Source organism: Emys orbicularis, chromosome 16 (assembly GCF_028017835.1).
Source record: "Emys orbicularis isolate rEmyOrb1 chromosome 16, rEmyOrb1.hap1, whole genome shotgun sequence".
In the NCBI taxonomy this organism is placed as follows: Eukaryota; Metazoa; Chordata; order Testudines; family Emydidae; genus Emys; species Emys orbicularis.
Genome location: NC_088698.1, coordinates 27,306,421 through 27,328,504, shown reverse-complemented (window position 1 = coordinate 27,328,504; position 22,084 = coordinate 27,306,421). Strand labels below are relative to the sequence as shown.

Below are 22,084 nucleotides of genomic sequence, written 5' to 3'. Positions count from 1 at the left end.
TTTAACGTCAGTGGAATTGAAAGTTGAGAACTACCTGATTAGCCCCTGGTGTCAGAGGAAGGGCGGAATGGGGCTGCACACAGACCCTGGCATGGGGGGGAAGGAGACAGATGGGGCAATGGGGGGTATACAGAACCCTTGGGATGAGGGTGGGCTGGAAGTGGGGCTGTAGGGAGCCCTTAAAATAGAGGGGGATGGGAAGATGGCAGAAAGCGAGAGAGAGAGAGCTTGTGGGGGGAATGTCGGGATGCAAGGACACTGGTATATGGTGTGTATTTGGCCTTCAGAAGCAACAAAGTGTGCAACCCTCTAGTTCAGAGGTGGGCAAACTACGGCCCAAGGGCCACATCCGGCTAGGGTGACCAGAGAGCAAATGTGAAAAGTCGGGACGGGGGTGGGGGGTAATTGGAGCCTATATAAGAAAAAGACCCAAAAATCGGGACTGTCCCTACAAAATCAGGACATCTAGTCACCCTACATCCGGCCCGCGGGACCGTCCTGCCCAGCCCCTGAGCTCCTGGCCCGGGAGGCTAGCCCCCGGCTCCTCCCCTGCTGTTCCCCCTCCCCCGCAGCCTCCGCTCCCTGGGTGTTTGGGGAGGCACAGCCTCTCCTAACCGGCCCTCCATACAATTTCGGAAACCCGATGTGGCCCTCAGGCCAAAAAGTTTGCCCGCCCCTGCTCTAGTTATTCTTGTTTATAAAATGTATGCCTTCCTGTTCTTTCACAGCTTAGTCTGTATTTGTCATGACTGTCTCTCTGCTTTGATTTCAGAGGGCTCTTTTCTCTTGTTCATGCATGTGAAAGCTCAAATATAAGATTCATGGGCGATTTATGCATGCCTCACTAAAAGAATAACTCCAGAGACTTTCTCTTCATTTAGTCATAACTCTAACAAAGGAGTTGGAGATATGTTTCTAGGATCACTTGATGAAGAAATATTCAGCAATCTGTACAATGTTACTTTTAGCAACCTCAGAATTTTCTTATTTATGTGCATAACTTACGCGCCAAACATCAGAGGTGGTAATTACAGCTTGTTAGTAAAGTGTAAATTTTTAGCATAGCTATTAGAACATGGTTTGAATTTGGCACGGCTGACCTTGAAATAGTACAAGAATGTTTCACTTCTTAGTCACTGCGAGGCAGCATGACTGATCCTTTTTTTGTTTCACAGTGAATTGATTTTCAGCAGCTCTAGCATGCTGTCCATTAATAATACATGGGGAATAAAATTTACTTTGGTAGGTAAAAGACATTGATGTTCTCCCTCTTTAGTCTTCATTACTGTAGAATGAATTTCTCTCCTTCATTACTGCTTCTCCTGCTTTAGGATTTATCATATGCCAAAATGGCAGGCCCGTGTGTTGATAGTCCTTGAACTGGGAGAACTAAAAGCCGCAAGCGTCCAGGCTGTGTCCATGCACAGATGGGTGCCAAGACACTAAGGCTATGGCTACACTACAGAGCTTACAATGGCACAGCTGCACTGATGCAGCTGTGCCGCTCTAGTGCTGCTAGTGCAGACATTCTAAGCTGATGGCAGAAGCTCTCCCGCCAACATTGTGCTGTCCACACTGGTGCTTAGGTCAGTGTAACTTACATCACTCGGGGGGGGGGAGGGTGTGGCTTAGTCACACCCCTGAGTGACGTAACTGTAGTGTGTACATAGCCTAAGTAAATACAGTAACTCCTCACTTAAAGTCGTCCTGGTTAACGTTGTTTCGTTGTTACGTTGCTGATCAATTAGGGAACAAGCTCGTTTAAAGTTGTGCAATGCTCCTTTCTAACTTTGGCAGCCGCCTGCTTTGTCCACTGCTTGCAGGAAGAGCAGCCCGTTGGAGCTAGCTGGTGGGGGCTTGGAACCAGGATGGACCTGCAGCCCCCCTATCAGCTCGCCACTCCCCTAAGTTCCCTATGCTGCAGCCACCCAGCAGGCTATCAGTCGGCTGTTCAGCTGTCCCTCCCCTCAATGCCATGTGCTGCTCCTGCCCTCTGCCTTGGAGCTGCTCCCAGAGACTCCTGCTTGAGGTGCAGGGGCAGGAAGGGAGGAAGCTAATGTCAGGGTATCCCCCTTCCCCCCCGCTCCTGCACCCTGCTTACCCCTTCTCCATATAGAGCAGGGAGGGGACACGGATGGAGAGAGACAGTAAGAGCTTGGGGCAGCAGCTGCTGTCTTAAATTCCTGATCCACTTAAAAAGACAATGCACTTAAGAGTGGGTCAGCTTACTTAAAAGGGCAGTGTGTATCTCTCTCTCTCTCTCTCTCTCTCCCACAGACAAGGTGTGTGTCTGTCTCTGTCTGCTATGCTGTCTCCCCTCCCTCTTGTTCATGCTGCCTTGTGTGAGAGGCTACATTAACAACAATGTGTTAATCCTTGAGGGCTCAGCCGAGTGCTAGTTCATCATTTAGCAGCAAGGCATTCCCTGGGAAATATCCCTCCCTCTTCCACCCTCTAACTTCACCACCTCAACCAAGCTTCACAATCTTCATAGCTGTGAACAGTATTAAATTGTTTGTTTAAAACGTATACTGTGTGTATATCTATATAATATATAGTTTTTTGTCTGGTGGAAAAAAAATTCCCTGGAACCTACCCCCCCCCCCCATTTACATTAATTCTTATGGGGAAATTGGATTCGCTTAACAGCGTTTCACTTGAAGTCTCATTTTTCAGGAACATAACTACAACGTTAAGCGAGGAGTTACTGTAGTGGGGTCAGGACCTGCCTTTCAGTTCCTGCTGCTCATGCTCTGAGAAAATAGTTAAGCAAGTAGTGTGTGATTTCTACATATCTAAATTTCTTCTAACCTTTCCCACAAGCTTTTGTTCAGCTCCCTAGTGCGATTTTAATAGTCATTTGTCACCACTGCTCTGTCAGTGTTTCTTTAACCAAAATGCTATTAACTTAAATGCTGCCTTTGTAAAATTTCAGTATATATCCAAGGTATATTGACTGTAGAACAGTGTATAGTTTTAAAGAAGAAAACAACCAAAACACTAGCTTTACATTCAAATTATATTTGAAGGAAGCAAATTCTAAAGCTTTTGTAGTCAGGAGAAAAGATGCCTTCCTTCTCTAAGAGCAAAAATTTCATGGCATGTCTCCCTGGAAAACCTATAGCTGGTCTCTGAGTCAGAGCTGCTCTCTATCCTAGCAACCTAATTCCTCTTCCTCCTAACTCTGGTTCCAAAGGATTGGAGCTGGGGCACTCTATTGGGGACTTTTATGATGAGCTAATGGGTCTCATGATCCTAAATGCTGGATTCCAAGAGAACTGAGGTAGGTGTTTACTTGTTAGCTCTCTGGGTCTAACAGATTCTGCTGATCTATCTTCGCTTTTCAGATCAAATCATTTTAAAAAGCTTTCTGTTTGTCCTAAGTCCCAAGTCCCTTTACTGACTTGCAGTCAGCCCTCTTGCTAGTCTAAATTTGTTTTCACTGGGCTGTTGCAACACTTTAAAAATACTTGACTTAAAGCTGTACGGTGCATAAAATGATTACATCTGTGCGTGGTGGTGTTAGTAATGCTGTTAAGGGCTTTGTTTTTCATTCTTAAAATAACTCTTTAGTTTAAAGCTCAAGCTGAACACAGCAGTGTTTAATGTCGTGAATTGTCTCAATGCTTTAGCTTCAGATTCAAGATTTCTTTCAGTAGGAATGTCTTCTAAAACATGGGAAATGCCTGACTCCCTCTGAGAATATTCATGTTATAGTTGTATGGGGCTACTTTCTGTACAGCAGTTTCTTTACAAATTCTTTATTCTATAGGATTTAAAATATGTATTTTATTTTGTCTCTAACATTTTTATATACAGGCTTAACCCAAAGGCAGAAAACATAGAAGCACATACTGCATCCATGTTTGGGAAAAGATAGTTACTACGGACAAAGGGGATAAACATCGACGACATAAGAAAGATGAGTATGTTAAAACCAAGTGGGCTTAAGGCTCCTACCAAGATCAGCAAGCCTGGAAGTACAGCATTGAAAACAGCTGCATCTGTTGCTGCTGGTAATGAAGATTTTAACATCTTAACACTTTTCTTAAGCATCCTTTCTTCTAACAAAAACTAATCTGAAGGTTGCGGTTGAATTCTCATATATCTGATCTAACTGAACTGATGTGTTCAGTACACAGTAAAACATGAATTTACAAACTGGGCATAATTCTGAGTTCATGAGAAAAACGCATTTTAAAAAATGTAAAGGATTTGTTTATTTCCTTCAATGTTACTCCATTTACCTAGTGATATAATTCAAAGAATTGGTCATTCTAAGGAAGAGCATTCCGTCTCTGTGTGTGCCACACTTCCAGACTTGGGAATTGTGAGCTGGTCACTCAGAACAAATTAAGGATACCTGGAATGCAGCTGACATGTCATTATGTGACACATTATTGGTTATGTGGGGTCTGAGGTATGTGCTTGCCAGTATAGCCAACTGCTGCTTGTTTGTCCCTCAGTACAGTAATCTTGGCTACACTCGAAACTCCAAAGTGCTGTCGCGGGAGCGCTCCCGCAGCAGCGCTTTGAAGTGCGAGTATGGTCGCGGTGCCAGCGCTGGTACTCCACCTCCCCGAGGGGATTAGCTTACAGTGCTGGGAGCGCGACTCCCAGCGCTGGGGCACTGTTTACACTGGCGCTTTACAGCGCTGTAACTTGCTGCGCTCAGGAGGGTGTTTTTTCACACCCCTGAGCGAGAAAGTTGCAGCACTGTAAAGCGCCAGTGTAGCTGTTGCCCCCTCGGGCACACTGTGCCAAAACAGTGTGCCCGAAGGGGCAACATAGCCAAGGCCTAAAAGTGATCATGCCATAATACAAGACTTCAAGCCTTTCTGACAGTAATATACAATTTTACATTCTAGCTAGTAAATTTAAATTTAGTGCCATAGTATTGTGTGTTTTTATTTTTGATCTTTCAGAATGTTCCAGCTATTGAGTAAAATATGCTGGTACTTTAGAGTCTTAGAAACAAACATTCATTTCTGTATAGATACAAATATTGTAAAGGCTTGAGGCCCAAAGCTCTCATCTTCTCAAAGCAGCAATTTTTGCCAAATTGACCATCTAGTCAGGCAGCTCAAAAAATGAAGATGATGATTATTAAATGTCTCCCATTTTTAAATGGTCCAAAGGAGAGTAATGAGCTTATGGTTAAAGCATAGGCCTGGGAGTCAGACTCCCTGGATTCTAGGCCTGACTCTATGGACTTCCTGTAAGTTCAAGCTTTTTTGTACCTCTGGTTTCTCACCTATCATCTGTGGCTAATACTACCTCAGTGGAGGATTAGACTTCACTTGCTAAAGAGTGTAAAGCATCTTGAGATATTAAATTCACAATAGAAATACAGACTGGGATCGTCAAAGGCACCTGAGGAAGTCCGGCATCCAATTTCTGCTGGAAGTCGGCTCTTAGACACCTTGGACAATCCCAGCCCCAAAATGCAATTCTCAGTTATTCAGTTCGGATATGTTTCTAATGGAACAATTTGGTACATAGTCAGAATATGCTTAAGCCCAATTCAGAGTTCTGGGGCAAGCAATTTTTCTGGAAGAGTAAGTAAAACATTTTTTCATCATAATGGTAAAGGTGGATTTTGTGCAGGGCTGGTAAATTTTCATTAAAACATTGCAAGACTGGATCAAAGGCTGTTTAGCTGTTAATTTCTTAAACTAGTTAAGGAAATGTGAGAATACTGCAATCTCAATATAGCAGTAAGAAAATACATGTTTACTTTCTTCCTTCAGAGTTGCATACTGGATATTTCTAAATGGAAACAAGCTCATGATGCATACTGGAATATAAATGTGTTTTAATTGATATTGTTTCCTTATTGTGTTTGGCTCCAGCTCCAGCAGAAAAAGCAGTGTCCAGTGAAAAGCCGTCAAGTACACCCACCTCGGAGGCACATGATGACTTTGTGGATGACTTCAGAGTTGGGGAGCGTGTTTGGGTCAATGGAAACAAACCTGGCTTTATTCAGTTTCTTGGAGAAACACAGTTTGCTCCAGGACAGTGGGCAGGGATTGTTCTAGATGAACCCATTGGCAAGAATGATGGCTCTGTAGCTGGAGTTCGCTATTTCCAGTGTGAACTTTCACGGGGAATATTTACAAGGCCATCAAAGCTGACAAGAAAAGTGCTGGCAGAAGATGAAGCCAATGGTACACAGACAGCTAATGCTTCTAGAGCTACTTCACCAACCTCCACATCAGCTGTTAGTATGGTGTCTTCTCCCCCTGCAGCAGCTCCCCCTACAGGAATTCCTCAAAAGACTTCTCCACCAGCTGGCAAGGAACACTTTACTCCTACTCAAATTAGCAACCTGTCAAAAACTGCAAGTGAATCTATATCAAACCTCTCTGAAGCTGGGTCTGTAAAGAAAGGAGAAAGAGAACTCAAAATTGGAGATCGAGTTTTGGTAAGTTTCCCCCATCCCCATATCTCATTTCAATCTAACAACCTATAACTTTTTTGATATTGTTTAAATCTATTTTTTGTTAATTAGTGTTAGCCTGTATTTGAATCTGGGTTCTAGTTTTTCTGCTCTGTTGAGTTGTACAGGCTGGGAAGTAAGAAAGTTATAATGAGGTGGTCCATGCTGGTGGGGTGAAGATGACCACTGTCCACTACTGCATGGAATCAGAATCTGTGTGTCCTATGGGCCCTACACTACTAACCGGTATTCTCCTTCGCTTGTACAGTGTGGGACTGTGCTATTGGAGCAGGAGGACCACAATTCTACCATGCCAGGGATGTATGATTCAGATGGCTGTGCAATGTAGCACAATGTCAGTGGTAAAGCTCTAGTGGCTGCAGATTTGTTATATTTTGTGGCTTGGGTAATACAGATACTAGTCTCCAGTTTCCATTTTTGTTTAACAGTCAGATTAATAGCTATAATTTGCTACCGTTTGTCTTTTTATGGCCTACCAAATCAATTTCCATGTTGCTTTCATATTGATTATAATCATACATTAGATTCCTATGCTGCTGCTGTTACATAATGATGCCACTTGTCAACATCCATCTGGAATTTCAGAAATACTGATTTTTAACTGAAATCTTCAGAATTAACATTCATTTTACTGTTGTTTTCTGTGTTTTGACTACTGGGCTAAGTAAAGCTGCTACAGCTCTGTACTTTACCTCATCCCATTATGCCAGAGTATCACAGAACATATGGTGTAGAATTTCTGCACCCTGTGTGGAGATCTCTGAAATACTAAAGCAGAACAGAGGCTGGTTTTGCAGCTTTCATTCTATTGTGCATTGCCAGCATTCAGTAAAATCCTTAATCGTGCTTTAACAAGCTATTTATATTTTCATCATCTTGCTCTAATTTTAAGCAGTACAATAGTGCTAAATACAAATTGCAGACTTGTCAGAGATTTCCATCCAATCTTTCTTTTAGTCATTCAGGGCTCAATGTCTCCAGCAAGCTTCTCAACAGTAGAATGCTTAATGGCTCCCATTAGTTATGACAGGCAGCAACAGAAGCAGTCTTTTAAGACCAGTGATCACCTGGGGATTAGCTGTTCTGCCACTGATCTGTGAGTTTAGTTGGATGTCCTTCATAAGCCTCAGAACAGAAAACTTTTGTATCACAGTTGTGATTTTTATTTTTAAAAATAGTTTCAAGTTCTTTTATTTGAAATGACCATTTTAAAGCTTTAAAATGCTGTGTATTGATTTTTGGCCTTCGCTTAGTCCAGTGCAATAGAACATGGTACCTTTTTTGATAACCTCTTTGATGTGCATCTGCATCATAGAAAACTCCTGGAGAAAGATGTTCAGAGTTGTGGAAGTGGTGTTCAGCTGCTGGATGTGAGCACCAAACTTTGGTTGTGGGAAGGCCCCACAAAACTGGAATTATGTTCTTACAGGACATTTTTAAAGGCTTCTATGCACTGAAGTGGTGTATTTAAAATAAAACTGAATTAATATTTGAAGGGTAAACCCCACCAGACTTGCAACCATTTGACCATAGGTCAGATTTTGGGTCTGAACTATTGAGTGTGTCCCTTGTATTAATCACTCTTGGAGCAGGAGGTATAGCTTGCTGTAACTTTAGTATTTAAGATATTGCAAATGAAGAGGCATCTTACGTTTACATTTCCATTAGTAAGACTGGGCAGGAATTTGTACTACTGGCACATACAGCATCTCAGAACATGCTGTGAAAATCTTGTCAAGGAAATTGCATGGATGTTATTGTTTTATTTGTGGTGATACCATAAAAGTAATGATTCTGTGGTGAAAAGGTGGGTTGAAAAACAAGGATACAGTTTCTAGGAGATTATTAAATGTGTCAAGTGAATGGTGAGCTACTGGTCCAATTCCCCCAAGTTTACTAGTGACTAAAAAGGAATTAGGGGTATCTTTATTGTCTCATGCATTTTTTAAAAGTGTGTGAGTGAGAGAGAGAATAAAAGGGGTAGAGAATTCTTCATAAAGAATATCTCCCTGCTAGTCTTAGCTACTTAAACACTGACAATCTAGTTAGTCGGTGCTGTAAGTCATTGCCTGAGGAGCTTGCAGTCTAGACTGATCGCACAGGATTTTCCTCTGTATTCCTATATGTTTTATCTTGAAATATATGATGGGATGGTGATAGCGTTTTGCAGACAAGGATTAACATGTCTGCACTTCATGGAGGGGGGAGAGTGAATTTTCAGGGGGAGTTTGACAGGAGACGGTGGTTGTTAGGCATGCCAGAATAGGGAGGGAGCTCCAAGCATAGGGACAGCATGGAAGAAGGTGCAAAAGAGTAATATGAAGTGAGAGGTGAGACTTGATTCACTGGCAGAGGGAAGCTAAGGAGCTTTTGTTTTTGCTGTGTCAATAAAAATTAAAAATCCACCATTTAACCTTCCCTCCCCATCTTTCGGCTCTGACTTTATCATGAAGGTTGACTGCTGCCTTTGCTTCTCCAACACTGCCAGCCTTCATTGCCCATTCATTAGTCCAGTGGCTCTCAACCAGGGGTATGCGTACCCCTGTGGGTACACAGAGGTCTTCCAGGGGGTACATCAACTCACCTAGATCAGTGGTCCCCAACCTTTTTCGTCTGGCTGGCGCCAGACGACGAGCCACAGATGACCGTGGCGGCGGATGAGCATCCACCGAAATGCCGCCGACAAGCGGCAACATCAGTAGGCTCGCCGCCGAGAAGCAGTGTCATCCTGAGGCGTCACCGCCAGCGCCGGCTCCAGGCACCAGCCCAGCAAGCAGGTGCTTGGGGTGGCCAAGGGGAAGGGGCGGCATGTCAGGCTGTTCGGCGGCAATTCGGCGGCGGATCCCTCTCGGAGGGAAGCACCTGTCGCCGAATTCCCGCCGAAGAAGAAAGCGGTACGGTGGAGCTGCCACTGGAGTGCAGCCGATCGCAATTGCGGTTGCGGCTTCTTTTTTTTTTTTTTTTTTTTTTTTCCACCGCTTGGAGCGGCAAAAACCCTGGAGCCGGTCCTGGTTGCCGCCGAAATGCCGCCAGTATGCGGGCGCCATGGCGGGGACCCCTGATCTAGAGAGATGCCGAGTTTTACAACAGGTTATATAAAAAGCATTAGTTAAGTCAGTACAAATTAAAATTTCTTACAGACAATGACTTGTTTATACTGCTCTATATACTATACACTGAAATGTAAGTACAATATTTATATTCCAATTGACACATTTAATTGGTAAAAATGAGAAAGTAAGCAATTTTTCAGTAACCTCATGCTGTGACACTTGTATTTTTATGTCTCATTTTGTAAGCAAGTAGTTTTTAAAGTGAGGTGAAACGTGGAGGTACGCAAGACAAATCAGACTCCTGAAAAGGGGTACAGTAATCTGGAAAGGTTGAGAGCCACTGCATTAGCCCACTTCTCTCTCAAGGACCTTTCTGACTTCCCCTGTGCTCCCCCAATGCATGGGAGAAAAACTTCTTATCAAAATCTGTATAGCCACCACTTGTCCTCCTCAAGATTCTCCTCTGCCATTATACATGCTGAACACTGCAGTCTGACAATGAGTAGACTGGTGGCAAGCTGAGACTGCTTCTTGTTATGCTCATTTTACCACTACCTCATCCTCCCTGATCCTTGGTTTGCCTTTCATCTTCCTGTTGTTTTGTCAGACTTCTAGATTGTGAGCTCTCTGTGGCAGTGACTCTGTTTTATACAGTGCCAAGCACAATGGGACCATGATCTTTGATTGGGCCATACAGAGTATTGTAATGCAAATAATTAATAAACTACAACAAAGTACATCATGCAAGGGTAAAATTTAGAAGTTAAATAATCAATACATTTTTCTGTTTTTTTAATGTGTGGGTCTTTTGTAGCTGAGCTTCAACATTTGCATCAGTGTGTGTTTTATTTTTAAATCTAACTTCTTGGACTAATCTATGTTCTCCAGTGTTCTAGATGCTAGATTCTGCTCTGCTGCTGTCATCCCGAACAATACATTTAAATATTTAAATCTCCAGATTTGATTTCTTTAGTACAAAAATAAGTAAACTCAGCTGAACATTGCAGCTGCATAAGCCTATTTGGTTTTAAAGGCACTCTCCCCCGCCTTGCCCAAACTATGCTCCACAATCCATAACTTTAGAGTTGATAGTCACTGACCAAGTGCTGGAGGCAAACTTTAGAACGATCGGTCAGCATCAGTTGCTAGGAAAGACCTGCTCTCACCTACTTTAACATGCCTGTATGTTCAGTCTCGATTGGGTGGTTTAAATGCAGTCAGACCACCTAAATTTGAGGATAGAGCATTGTTGTCTTACCCACAGCAGGGAGGCTACACTGACTTCTTTGTAATATTTATTATTACACTGTAAGACAAGTTATGTGGCACAAACAGTTTGTACTCCTGTCACCTCACTACAGCAATAGTGGTTCTTCCTCCAGGGGCCAATTTAACCTCCCAGACCTACTGAACACTTACTGACACTCCAGTTCGACCATGCCATCACAACATCTAAAACTGAAATGCCATCTGCATTCTTCTCAGTTCCTGGCCTGATAGATAGCTGCTAGAAACTTTTGTAAATGTAGGAATAGCCATGACCTACTGAAAATTATTAGGAATATATCCTGTGCCCATTCTTGAATGGGCAAACATTCAGAATTACAGAACAAAAATGATGAGCCTTCAGGAGTGTAGGTTTGTAAAGCACAGGAGCAGTAGAGTTCCATTGTAGACAGTTGCTTGCTTGGGAGTCTTTATGGATACTTTACAAAGGAAATCCAGTTCTTGGAGGGAAATTCAAAATGGCAATCTTATTTTGTAGAGGTGTGGGTTGCAGCTGGTTAGTTAAGATTGCATTCTGAAATGGATTTAATATGGGGCATACATTTCTGTTTACGTGCAGGTGGCTCTTCACTGTGAAATTTGTTACCTTTTTTTGTTCTTTGCATTTTCTATTTGATTTTTAAAAAATACATATTTAGTGGGCATTGTTTGAAATTGGTCTGTCTGCAATTCATCCTTGGCAGACTGACCTTTTTTGTTGACTGATTTTTTTTTTTGTTTAGGATTAAGGGTATTTTTTTGCTTTCATAACTGAAAACGTAAGCAGAACCGGTAGCTGGCATTTAAACGCTCTCTGACATGCACACAACTTTCTCCATCAGCTGCTATGCTCATCTATCGGATTTTTCTCCTACAATGGGGAAGGCTTTATATGCCGCTACTGAGAGATGTTGTATATGCCAGAGAAGTGCAGCCATAGGTCTGTTTCCCATGTCTAAATCATTTACATATTAAATACACATAAGAAATTAATATATACCACTTTTTGTTGTGACACAGTTGAGCTCTTTCCCCTACAACAGTGGTTCTCAAAGCCGGTCCGCCGCTTGTTCAGGTAAAGCCCCTGGCAGGCCGGGCTGGTTTGTTTACCTGCCACGTCCGCAGGTTTGGCCAATCGCGGCTCCCACTGGCGCAGTTCGCCGCTCCAGGCCAATGGGGGCTGCGGGAAGCGGTGTAGGCCAAGGGATGTGCTGGCCGCCTGCCAGGGGCTTTCCCTGAACAAGTGGCGGACCGGCTTTGAGAACCACTTCCCTACAACATACCTAACACGAAAGCAAGAAAATTAAAAGTTTAACTCATTTTCTGATACCTACTGTCCGTTCCTTCATTGCCACTACTACATACCACTGACTCACATCACAACCTTAACTCTGCCCTCTAGCATTACTAGCCTTTCAACACAAGCCTGTGGGTGGAAGAATGGCTTATAAGTTAGTTTCCTTTCTTCTGTGGCCTCGTTTCAAGTATGTTAATTGTTTCACAACAGTTTTTTTGTGTATTAACTTTGGAGTAGAACTTCATAATACTGCATGTTGCCATATTCAGCTCTCCCAAATACTTCTGCCAGGAAACTAATCTCTGTCCAAAACAAATATAGATATAGTCATAGAAGTAGCTTCCATCATATATCAGTCACACAGAGAAAGGAGCCCTGAAGGATCTTATCTTATCTCAGTGTCTATTAAGAAGGATAGTGATGACCGGAGCATAAGTGTTTGGGGCATGCACTCAGAGACACAGCTTGTCAAAGGAAGAGAAATACTAACTACTGCATCAGTCTGGTAGAATTTTGAGGAGATGGCCTAGCTATGTTGACAGTGCAAGCTCACCTGAGAGACCTCACATCAAGTTCATGTTGAACAATATAACTGTGGCTTACCTGTATGAACAAGGAGCACAAGAAGCAAAACTCTGAACTGAAAAGGACTGGAGGCTTGCTTTTTCAATGGGCAGAGCACATCTTGTCCCCACATAAAAGGTTCCATGAATATCAAAACAGACAGACAATACTTCAGGGCATGCAAGTCTCAGCCTAGTTGTGTTCTCATGGATAATAAGAGCTGTAGGAAAATCTGTTTGTTTCAGCAGCCAACAGCATTTTTTCCCCCTTTTATTGGGGAGGGCGGGGGGACTCTAGATCACTAACACTAGAAGCAAACATCACAACTGGAATAATAATCTATTATAATTCATTTTTTTCCCTTTCTGACACTAATGTCCAAAGTAATTTAGAAATTAAGGAGGGAGACACCCCATAGTATATCATCCTCTCAGCTCCTTGCTGTCCATAGTTTCTTTAGATGTGCTTGAAATCGTTTTGAGGCCCTGATAAGCCAGGATCTAAGGGAGCCAGACCCAGCAAGTCTGTGCTTAGTTGCCTGGTTGTCTTAAGGAAATTGCAATAATTGTCCAAATTTCTAGCCAGCCAAAAGAAATACAACATACTAGTATATGGGTATTTGTTAAATACTGGAAAACTAAAGTGATGTTTATAAAAGTTGATGATTTTGATATGACTCCTTTTAATTCTGATCTTATTTATTGTACTAGTGTCTAACTTTTGAATAAAAAATAGTTAAGGAACCAAATGGAGCCTTTAATTCAGGTACAATGAGAATTAACATAATCAAGACAACATTTTACATCTAAAGTAAATTCCAGAATCTGGATGTGAATTAGCAGTGGCATTCAAAGAGGAAAAAGTAATAACCATAGGCAGCCCATATTTTGGGAATATTGCAAAATAGCAAATAAATCTGAGTATTTGCCATTTGAAAAGCTAATTAGTGGCACCACCTTCTGTTCCATTGGACCACAACACCATAATTGGATTGTTGGTACAGCGTAGCTCTTTTCTAAGAGTAGGAAGGCTGCGAAACCAACTGAAAATGAGAGATTATTTGCCATGATACTGCAAGCACTTTCTATTTGATCCATAAGAGATCACTTTTTTTATGTATTTTATCCGTGAAGGCATCTTTTTGAAATAACAGTATTAATGAGAAAATAATTTTGGAGATTCCTCTCTTGAGGAATATTGCACTTTCCAGGCAGATAAAATGAATAAAATTGAATTAATATGATCACATTTTTGGAAATAATCCCTCCATCCTTTTCCCAAAAGGTAAATGCAAAACCAGCAATATGGTTTGAGCAGGGTGGGTGTGTTTAAAGGTCTTTCTAAATTCAGATACATCCACTTCACTTTTTCTTACCCTTCCAAAACTCAGAGAAAAATGAATATGTAAGTCTGGCCTATTCCTGGATGGGTTAGATTCTCTATTTAACAATCTCTTATCAAACTAACCTTCTCAAGGGATTAAAGTTTCTTCGTTCATTTAACCAGAGTTACAGCTTTATTATGGTCTAACAAATCTGATGCTTCTGCAGATGAGTGGTAAAGCTGCAACTTGGGCTTGCATCCATATGGTCACAAAATATTACAATCTAGATTTGCAGGCATGCTGATGTGGCCTTTTTATAAGAGGGTGTTCGCCTTGTGTGGACTCAGTGAAAACTAATCTCTCATTTTATCTTTATTGCTCACTGTAAGTTGCTTGTTGCAAGTTACTTCCTTTATATTGAGATAATGGACGTGAATTAATAAGAGAACATGCTTGCCTTGAAATCTGTGATCCAAGATGAACCGGTCAGAGAACTATGGGCAACCCCTTCCCTCCTCCCCCCCCGCCCCCTCATTGAGGTCTCTGCCAATCCCGACCCCACGTATGGTGATCAGTTAGACCCTGAGCAAGATCCAGCCAGCCGAACACCAGAGAGAGCGAGAGAGAGAATATGCTTGGTGCCTCCTCAGAGCTAGTTAGGGATTTTTTTTGTTAATGAAAACATGGCTCTTGCAGACTTCCGATTGTTAAAGATATGTGGGCAAGGTTCAAAGCCAAATTAAACTGTTTTGGGGTGAAGGACATTGTGCTATATCAACTCTATTATCCAAGGGCCAAATTCTACCATGACATCCACAGCGTAGTTCTCAGATTTGTATCACTGTATAAGCACTGTGCTGTAAATACATGTGTTTCTACCATTCTTCTCATTTTCAGCTAAATATGTTCTTCCGGACTATGGTGCCCTATATAAGAGATGGCTTGACTCCTTCCAAAATATTTTTAGCACATAGCACTAACACAGATTCTTCTCTTTGGCTGTTTACACCCTTCAGCTGTAGCTTGCTTAACTGCAGTATGAATGGGAGGGAGGGATAGCTCAGTGGTTTGAGCATTGGCCTGTTAAACCCAGGCTTGTGAGTTCAATCCTTGAGGGGGCCATTTAGGGATCTGGGGCAAAAATCAGTACTTGATCCTGCTAGTGAAGGCAGGGGTCTGGACTCGATGACCTTTCGGGGTCCCTTCCACTTCTAGGAGATAGGTATATCTCCATATATATTTTAAAAAATCCATATTTCCTACTTCTTGGCATTCTATGCTAGTTTTCACAACCAGAGGCTTGTTAGAAGAAATAATGGTATGGAAAAAAGTTAACTGCCTTATGTACAGATTGCAAGAACTGAATTTGGAGCGATTACAGTGGTTTTGCAATTGTTAAATTTTATAACCATACCCATGTATTTACTAGATTTTAAGTACACGAGAACATTGCAATCAGCAAGTCAGATGACATTCAGTTGGGAATAAACAAAGCTAAACTTGACTTTGCCCATAACCCTGGTGATTGTGTATGTAAAATGTCATTGTATTTTTAATGTTGCCTGTGAACAAACATTAGGGCAAGATGTCTTCCTTCTAATTTGCTTAAAGATAAGCCCACGTATTTACTTTGCCTTTTTAATTACTGGCACAGCAAGGTGATTGGTTGGTTAATTTTAAATTAAATGTGAGACACCAAGCTGGAATAACAATTAAGATACATAAGCAATTAACCTCTTATATCTACCTATTGATACTTTAAATTTGTTTCTGTATAGAGCACTAAACTTTTTTTTGGTGGGGATGGGAGAGGTGGATTTTTTTTTTTCCTCCAAGGGGAAGAATGTCCAGGGAACAGTCAGAACAACTTGGACTTAGTTTTGCTAGTTTACATGTTGGATGGCTCAGAGAGCAATTCTTCTTTGTCTCATTGGAGCTTTGTGCTTTTGCAGTGGTAAATTTGTATGAGTCTTCTGCACCATGGAATTAGTCCAAATAATTTCCTCTTCTGCAATTCTATGGAATGTCTTCAGTTACTGACATTTGGATTCCCATGTAGTTTTACATGTTAATGAAAGCCACGCTATCAGGAGTTTTTTGTTTTGTTTTTTGTTTTTTAAGCAAGCTAAACGATGGGCTCAGGTTCTTTAACGGATACTTCAGGCAACTAATCAAGCAGAAAGTGCTAGTGTTGTGCCAATATTCAAAAAAGGGCAAGCAGGATGACCTGGTTAACTGTAGGCCAGTTAGCCTGACATCAATCTGAGCAAAACAATGGAACAGTTGATATGGAATTCAGTTGAAAAAGTCTTAAAGGATAGGAATTTTATTAATGGTGGTTAACATAGTTTTATGGAAAATAGGTCTGGTCAAATCTGATTTTGTTCTCTGATGAGATTACAAGTTTGGTAGGTAAAGGTAACGGCATCAATGTGATGTATTTAGATTTTTATAAGGTGTTTCACTTAGTACTGTACAACCTTCTGATTAAAATATTATCACTATACAATATCAATAAAGCACATATTAAATGGATTAAGAATGGCGTAACTGACCTTTTAAAAAGTAGTTGTCAGTGGAGAATTATCGAATGGGGTGTTTCTAATGGTGGTTTGCAGGGTTGGTACTAGGACCAATTCTGTTCAACACTTTCAGCAATGATCTGGAAGTAAATACGAAATTACTGCTGATAACATTTGTAGAGGACACACAGATTGACTGAGTGGTTAGTCATGATGATTAGGGCAGTTAGAAAGAGAGATATGGATTGCTGGCCATACCTACAGAATGGGGGAACTGTATCTTGGAAAGCAGTGACTCTGAAAAGGATATTGAAGTCATGGTTGACAAGCTACTGAACATGAGCTCCCAGTGTGATGCTGGGGTAAAAAGGATGAATGTGATCCTTGAATGTAGCCACTGCGGTAGTATTACTACCACACTCCACTCCTCTCCCTGTTTAGAAATGCGGAATTATATAAAGATGCCTATTTACATAGTTTGGTTCATTCACACCCACCTGCTTTCTTCAGGAAGTTTTTGAAATGAATGCTTGTAAACTAGAGACTAATATCTTTCATTCCTTAACATCACATTGGGGTAAATTTATGTAGTCTTAGAATTTATGACCAGTTCTGTTTAATCACTGTGTTTTCCCACATTTTCAAACCCCAGCTGGGACCCTAAAATGAATTTCTCCATCCCACAAAGGCCAGCAGTCTATATTAGCCACATTGGTTCATTATTATTTGATATTATCCATCTTGAATATGTTGAGTGTGACGATCAGCTAAAAATATTTGGCAGGCCTTCTCTTCGCTGTTCAATTATTTAGTGACCTGCCTCAGTGTGAATGAAGGTCACAGAGTAGCTGTCTTCATCACGTTGTAATGTTGCCCTATTATTCATTTAACTTTTTAAAACTCTTGTACGAGGCTTTTTTTACTTGGTCATTTATGCCCCATTGCGAAATAAGCATGCCTCCAAATACAACAAATCATGTATGTTGCACAGCTTTTTGATATACTTCTCCAGCAACTCCTTTTCCATATTTTAATGGCTGTAGTAAATTGCATTCAATGTTACTATTGGCAAGGAGTATTTTAATAGCAGGATGACTTGCACTTTAGCCATATGACACTAAGGCCTGGTCTGTATTTGAAAAGTTTTATCTGTATAGCCATTTTGGTTAGGGGGGTGTGATTTTTTTTTTTTTTTAACTGAAATAGTTATATCAGTAAAAGCCCCATTGTGGACCCAGTTATATCAGTATAAGCTGCACTGGTATAAAAGTGCTTATGCTGGTATAATTACATCCACAGTAGGAGGTTTCTAGCACTTTAATTTTACAGGTATAGTTGAATTGCTACAACTTTAGCAGTTAACTGTTCCTCTGCATTTTGTTTTCTACGTACCTATTTTAAAATTGTTCATAAATTTCTGTAAGTGCTGAGCACTTAACATATGATATCTAAGGATCTAACTTTAAATTTTTATTTCAGGCAGATATATAGCTTCTATGCAAGACTAGAAATCTGCAATTAAATCAGATTTATACTAGAGATTTAGGGCCAGTATTTCTGTAAAATCAAAGATTTGGTGAAATCTCAGATATTGCAGTGGGGTTAGAAATGGATGGATGGATGGATATTTGACAAGAGCTCGAAGGCTAGTTTTTTAGTTCTCTGACACACTCGGTTGCATCCTGATTTAAAGTACACTTGTTTTAAAGTACACAGGGTGTGGGATGAGGGCAGCGTAATGAGTCTGGCGTGGACTTTGTAGCTTCATTTTCGGTTTGGTTTTTTTTTCTTTTTTTTTTTTTTTTTCTTTAGATTTTATTTTGAGAACAGGTTACGGATGTGTGTTTGCTATTTAGCCCTGGGAGAAAAGTGGGATGATTTGAGGGAGGAGGGAACAAATTTGGATTCAGGGATAGTTCTTCCAATGAAATACTGAATATATGAAGCATGATAGTTAGACTGGAATGTAAAAAGGTGTTGGGATCCCACGTGACTTCCGGTCTGTCAACTTAGATTTTTTTTTTCTTGTTGCTTTTTTACGAATGAGGACAAACACTGTCTTTTCTATGCCAGAAACACCAGGTACCAAACATTTTCCTAGTACTATATTTACCTGTGTTTTGTTAGTCGTAAATATAAAGTGTCCCCCCCCCCTCCCCCCCGGGCAAAAATTACTTACTATACCAGCATAAAAACAAAGACATAAAGATACTCTGTAGATTAAATGTTATTAAAAGTGACCTGTGAAGGAGAAAAACACAGGTCTGTCTCCTTTAACAGGTATAAAGACCACCAGAAAGGCACTTTCCTGCTTGTTTTCTCATTTTAGAAATAGGAGGACCAATTCTGAACTTCCCTGGTTTTTTGGAGATTCCTGATATGCATATTAGGAGCTTTCTCTGTCATTAATTGAAGGAGTGTTGAATCTTTAATGAGAATTCAGGCTTCTCAAATAAATAGGTGTAAATAAAAATAAAACAGTTTAAATAAAAATCACGTCCCCTCTCAGTCAGGTTTCACTTCCTTCATATCTATGATGAAATGAAGCTATTAGTGCTCTAGTCATCCAGAGAGTTTCTCAGGAAAATGGAGTGAACGAGGCCTGAATTGCTAATGTTAAAAAGCTGTATTTTAAAATCTAGATCAGACTTTGAACATAATAAATAAGTGATACAAACCCATTTTATTGTCTTGGCAGGTCACTTTAAGTTTCTTGTCAAGCTACAGTTTCCTTTTCACTGCAGGGTGTGCTGGGAATTGCAAATACCAAAAAAAGTGCCTAAAATGCCCTTGGTGTATGAGGCAACCTCTTGGGAAAAGTAGTTTTGATTGACATTTGGTGCATATGAAACGTATAGTGCCAGAGCAGGGATCGGCAACGTTCGGCACGCGGCTCGCCAGGGTAAGCACCCTGGCGGGCCGGGCCAGTTTTATGTACCTGCTGACGCGGCAGGTTCGGCCGATCGCGGCCCCCACTGGCCGCGGTTCGCCGTCCCGGGCCAATGGGGGCGGCGAGAAGCCACGGCCAGCACATCGCTAGCCCACGCCGCTTCTCACCGCCCCCATTGGCCCGGGACGGCGAACCGCGGCCTGTGGGGGCCGCGATCGGCCGAACATGCCGCGTCAGCAGGTAAATAAAACTGGCCTGGCCCGGCCCGCCAGGGTGCTTACCCTGGCGAGCCGCGTGCCGAACGTTGCCGACCCCTGTGCTAGAGGCAGGAGCTGCACAGATTTTCTCACAGGGAGGCCATAACACACTGTTACCCCGACCTGCAAGACTCCTGCCATGCTGGGCTTGTTCCAGCAGTAGATGGTCAGTCACACTGGACCCCTCTTGAATCTTCACTTAATTTCTTCTCTTGCCCCTCCCTACCTCTCTTAGTGGTGAAGCTATGTCTTGCACGGATGTGCTGTAGGTAAGTAGAGCACCATCTTGGTGTCTGGAAAGGTCTCCAAACGCTTCTAAGCTAAGTGAATGATTTAGGATGCACTGGTCAGGAGTACACGCTGAGAAAAAGCACTTTCTGGGCCTTTTCTTCCCTACAAAACCCATTCAAATAAGTGCTTCCATTTGCAAGCCTGCCAACGCTCATGCTTTATATTTCCTTTAAATGTATGAATAATTGTAGTATTTAGTTAATCTGAATTAGTCCAATGAAGAAGCTAAAGTGCTGTGGTGTCTCTTCTCCTTCCCTCATAAACTTACAATAATAAACCATTCTAAATAGGTGCAGGAAAAACTTAATTTAGAGTCATAGAGTTTAAGGCCAGAAGGGAGCATCAGATCATCTGAAATTGGCTACAACCCAGGTTCCAGTGCTGTCAGTTCCCCACATCTGCACTGGGTAGTGGTAAATATATTTTTAGTCTTATTCAGTCATGGTTGTGGTTCTGAAGACACACTCAACATGTTAAAATAGAAGCAGTAGTAAAGGTAGAGTAAATATTTCTAAATACTTACTGGTTTAATCACATTTAATCCTTAATTTGCAGTGTGTTTATGAAATTGTGCTCAATATTTTTACATCTGATTTGATGTTTTAGTTTGGAAACTCAGTAAAAATTATTACACTCCCCTCCCTCCCCCCCCACCCCCCCTCTTCAGGTTGGTGGCACCAAAGCTGGAGTAGTACGTTTTCTGGGGGAAACTGACTTTGCTAAAGGAGAGTGGTGTGGAGTAGAATTAGATGAGCCTCTGGGAAAGAATGATGGAGCAGTGGCTGGAACAAGGTTAGTTTATAATCCTATAATAATAACCTTCAGTAACATAAAATTGCTTGGGGTTTTATGTATCTTTCAAAACCTCATATTCATGTTTACTTAGTCTGTAAGGTCTTTGGGATGGAGACCTTCTGTGTTGTTTGTGCATACAATGTCTGGCACAATGCTGCCCTGATCCCTGACAGCAGTCTCTAGGTGTTACACAATACAAATAATGATAATTAATTTAGTGCAGCTAGCAGAGGGTCTTGAAAGATTTCCTTTTCTCTCAAAGACCTGCCCCCTGTTTGCTTGGAAGAATGCATGTGACAGAAGGGAAATGGAGATTTAACTCTGCTAAACCTGAATGGAATTTCTATAGGCCAAGGGCTTTCTAACTGCTGAGTTTTCTGCAAGCGAAGTGCTAGAGCTTCTCAGAAAAGAGGTTGTAAGAATTTTATAATGGAAAGTGCTAAGCAGCCTTAATACCAGCAACCCTTTTCCCTTGTTTAGACTGTTGATGTGGAATTCCTTAGAAGTTGCCATACTGTACATGAAAAGGTAATTCTCTGCAGTCTTAATTTATTTATTGCCCTCATCTGTGTTTGTTTTTTCTAAAGGTATTTTCAGTGTCAGCCGAAATATGGCTTATTTGCACCGGTCCACAAAGTTACCAAGATTGGATTTCCATCAACCACACCAGCTAAAGCCAAGGCAACTGTGAGAAAAGTGGTTGCAACGCCGTCAGCTCTGAAACGCAGTCCAAGTGCATCTTCCCTGAGTTCTCTCAGTTCTGTGGCATCATCAGTAAGCAGCAAGCCAAGCCGTACAGGACTAGTAAGATTCTTTTTCTATTGCATGCTTTACATTTTCAAGCAGGAACCCATATGGCACGTGCCTGTGGTTTGCTTATGTAAACTGAGGATAGACCAGTTCTTGGGAAGAGCATAATATGTTTCATTGTGCTCTTTTGTTTTTCACTCAAAGCATGCATGTAGGAAATCTTAACTAGCTCTGAGGAATAGATAAATGTTTGTACATTTACCTTTATATATTTAACAGTTAACTCAAACTAACTGAGGTTTTTGCAATAAGGAAGGGGCTTATGCTATCCGCAAAATGAAGGGCATCCACGTATTCTGGGATCCACGTTGTAGAGAATTGTCCATTTTTCCAGGGCTGCTTCTCCGCTAAAGCTATGTTAACGTTTGCAGACTTGGCTCACATTAAAGCTTCCAGAGATGAACATGTGTGTGACTAAACATAATATTAGAAGCCTGAGCTAGACCAAAATGGAATATCTTTTTCTTTTTCCATTGGAGAGATGGTTGTGTGTAATGGGTCAGTAAAGAAATGTAATGTGGAAATCCAACATCTGCCTTTGCTGATAAGAAGCCT

At 41.4% G+C, this 22,084-nt stretch overlaps 1 protein-coding gene across 1 annotated transcript in view; it reads left to right on the top strand.

The window, feature by feature from the left end:
• The window catches only part of CLIP1 (CAP-Gly domain containing linker protein 1), a 115,120-nt gene that overhangs the window by 34,586 nt on the left and 58,450 nt on the right, over nt 1-22,084 (top strand). Inside the window, exons 2-5 of the mRNA XM_065417591.1 lie at nt 3,820-4,016; nt 5,853-6,424; nt 20,592-20,716; nt 21,307-21,523. Of these exons, the coding sequence (XP_065273663.1) occupies nt 3,923-4,016; nt 5,853-6,424; nt 20,592-20,716; nt 21,307-21,523 (1,008 nt within the window). The 5' untranslated portion in view covers nt 3,820-3,922. The remainder of the gene's footprint in view (nt 1-3,819; nt 4,017-5,852; nt 6,425-20,591; nt 20,717-21,306; nt 21,524-22,084) is intronic.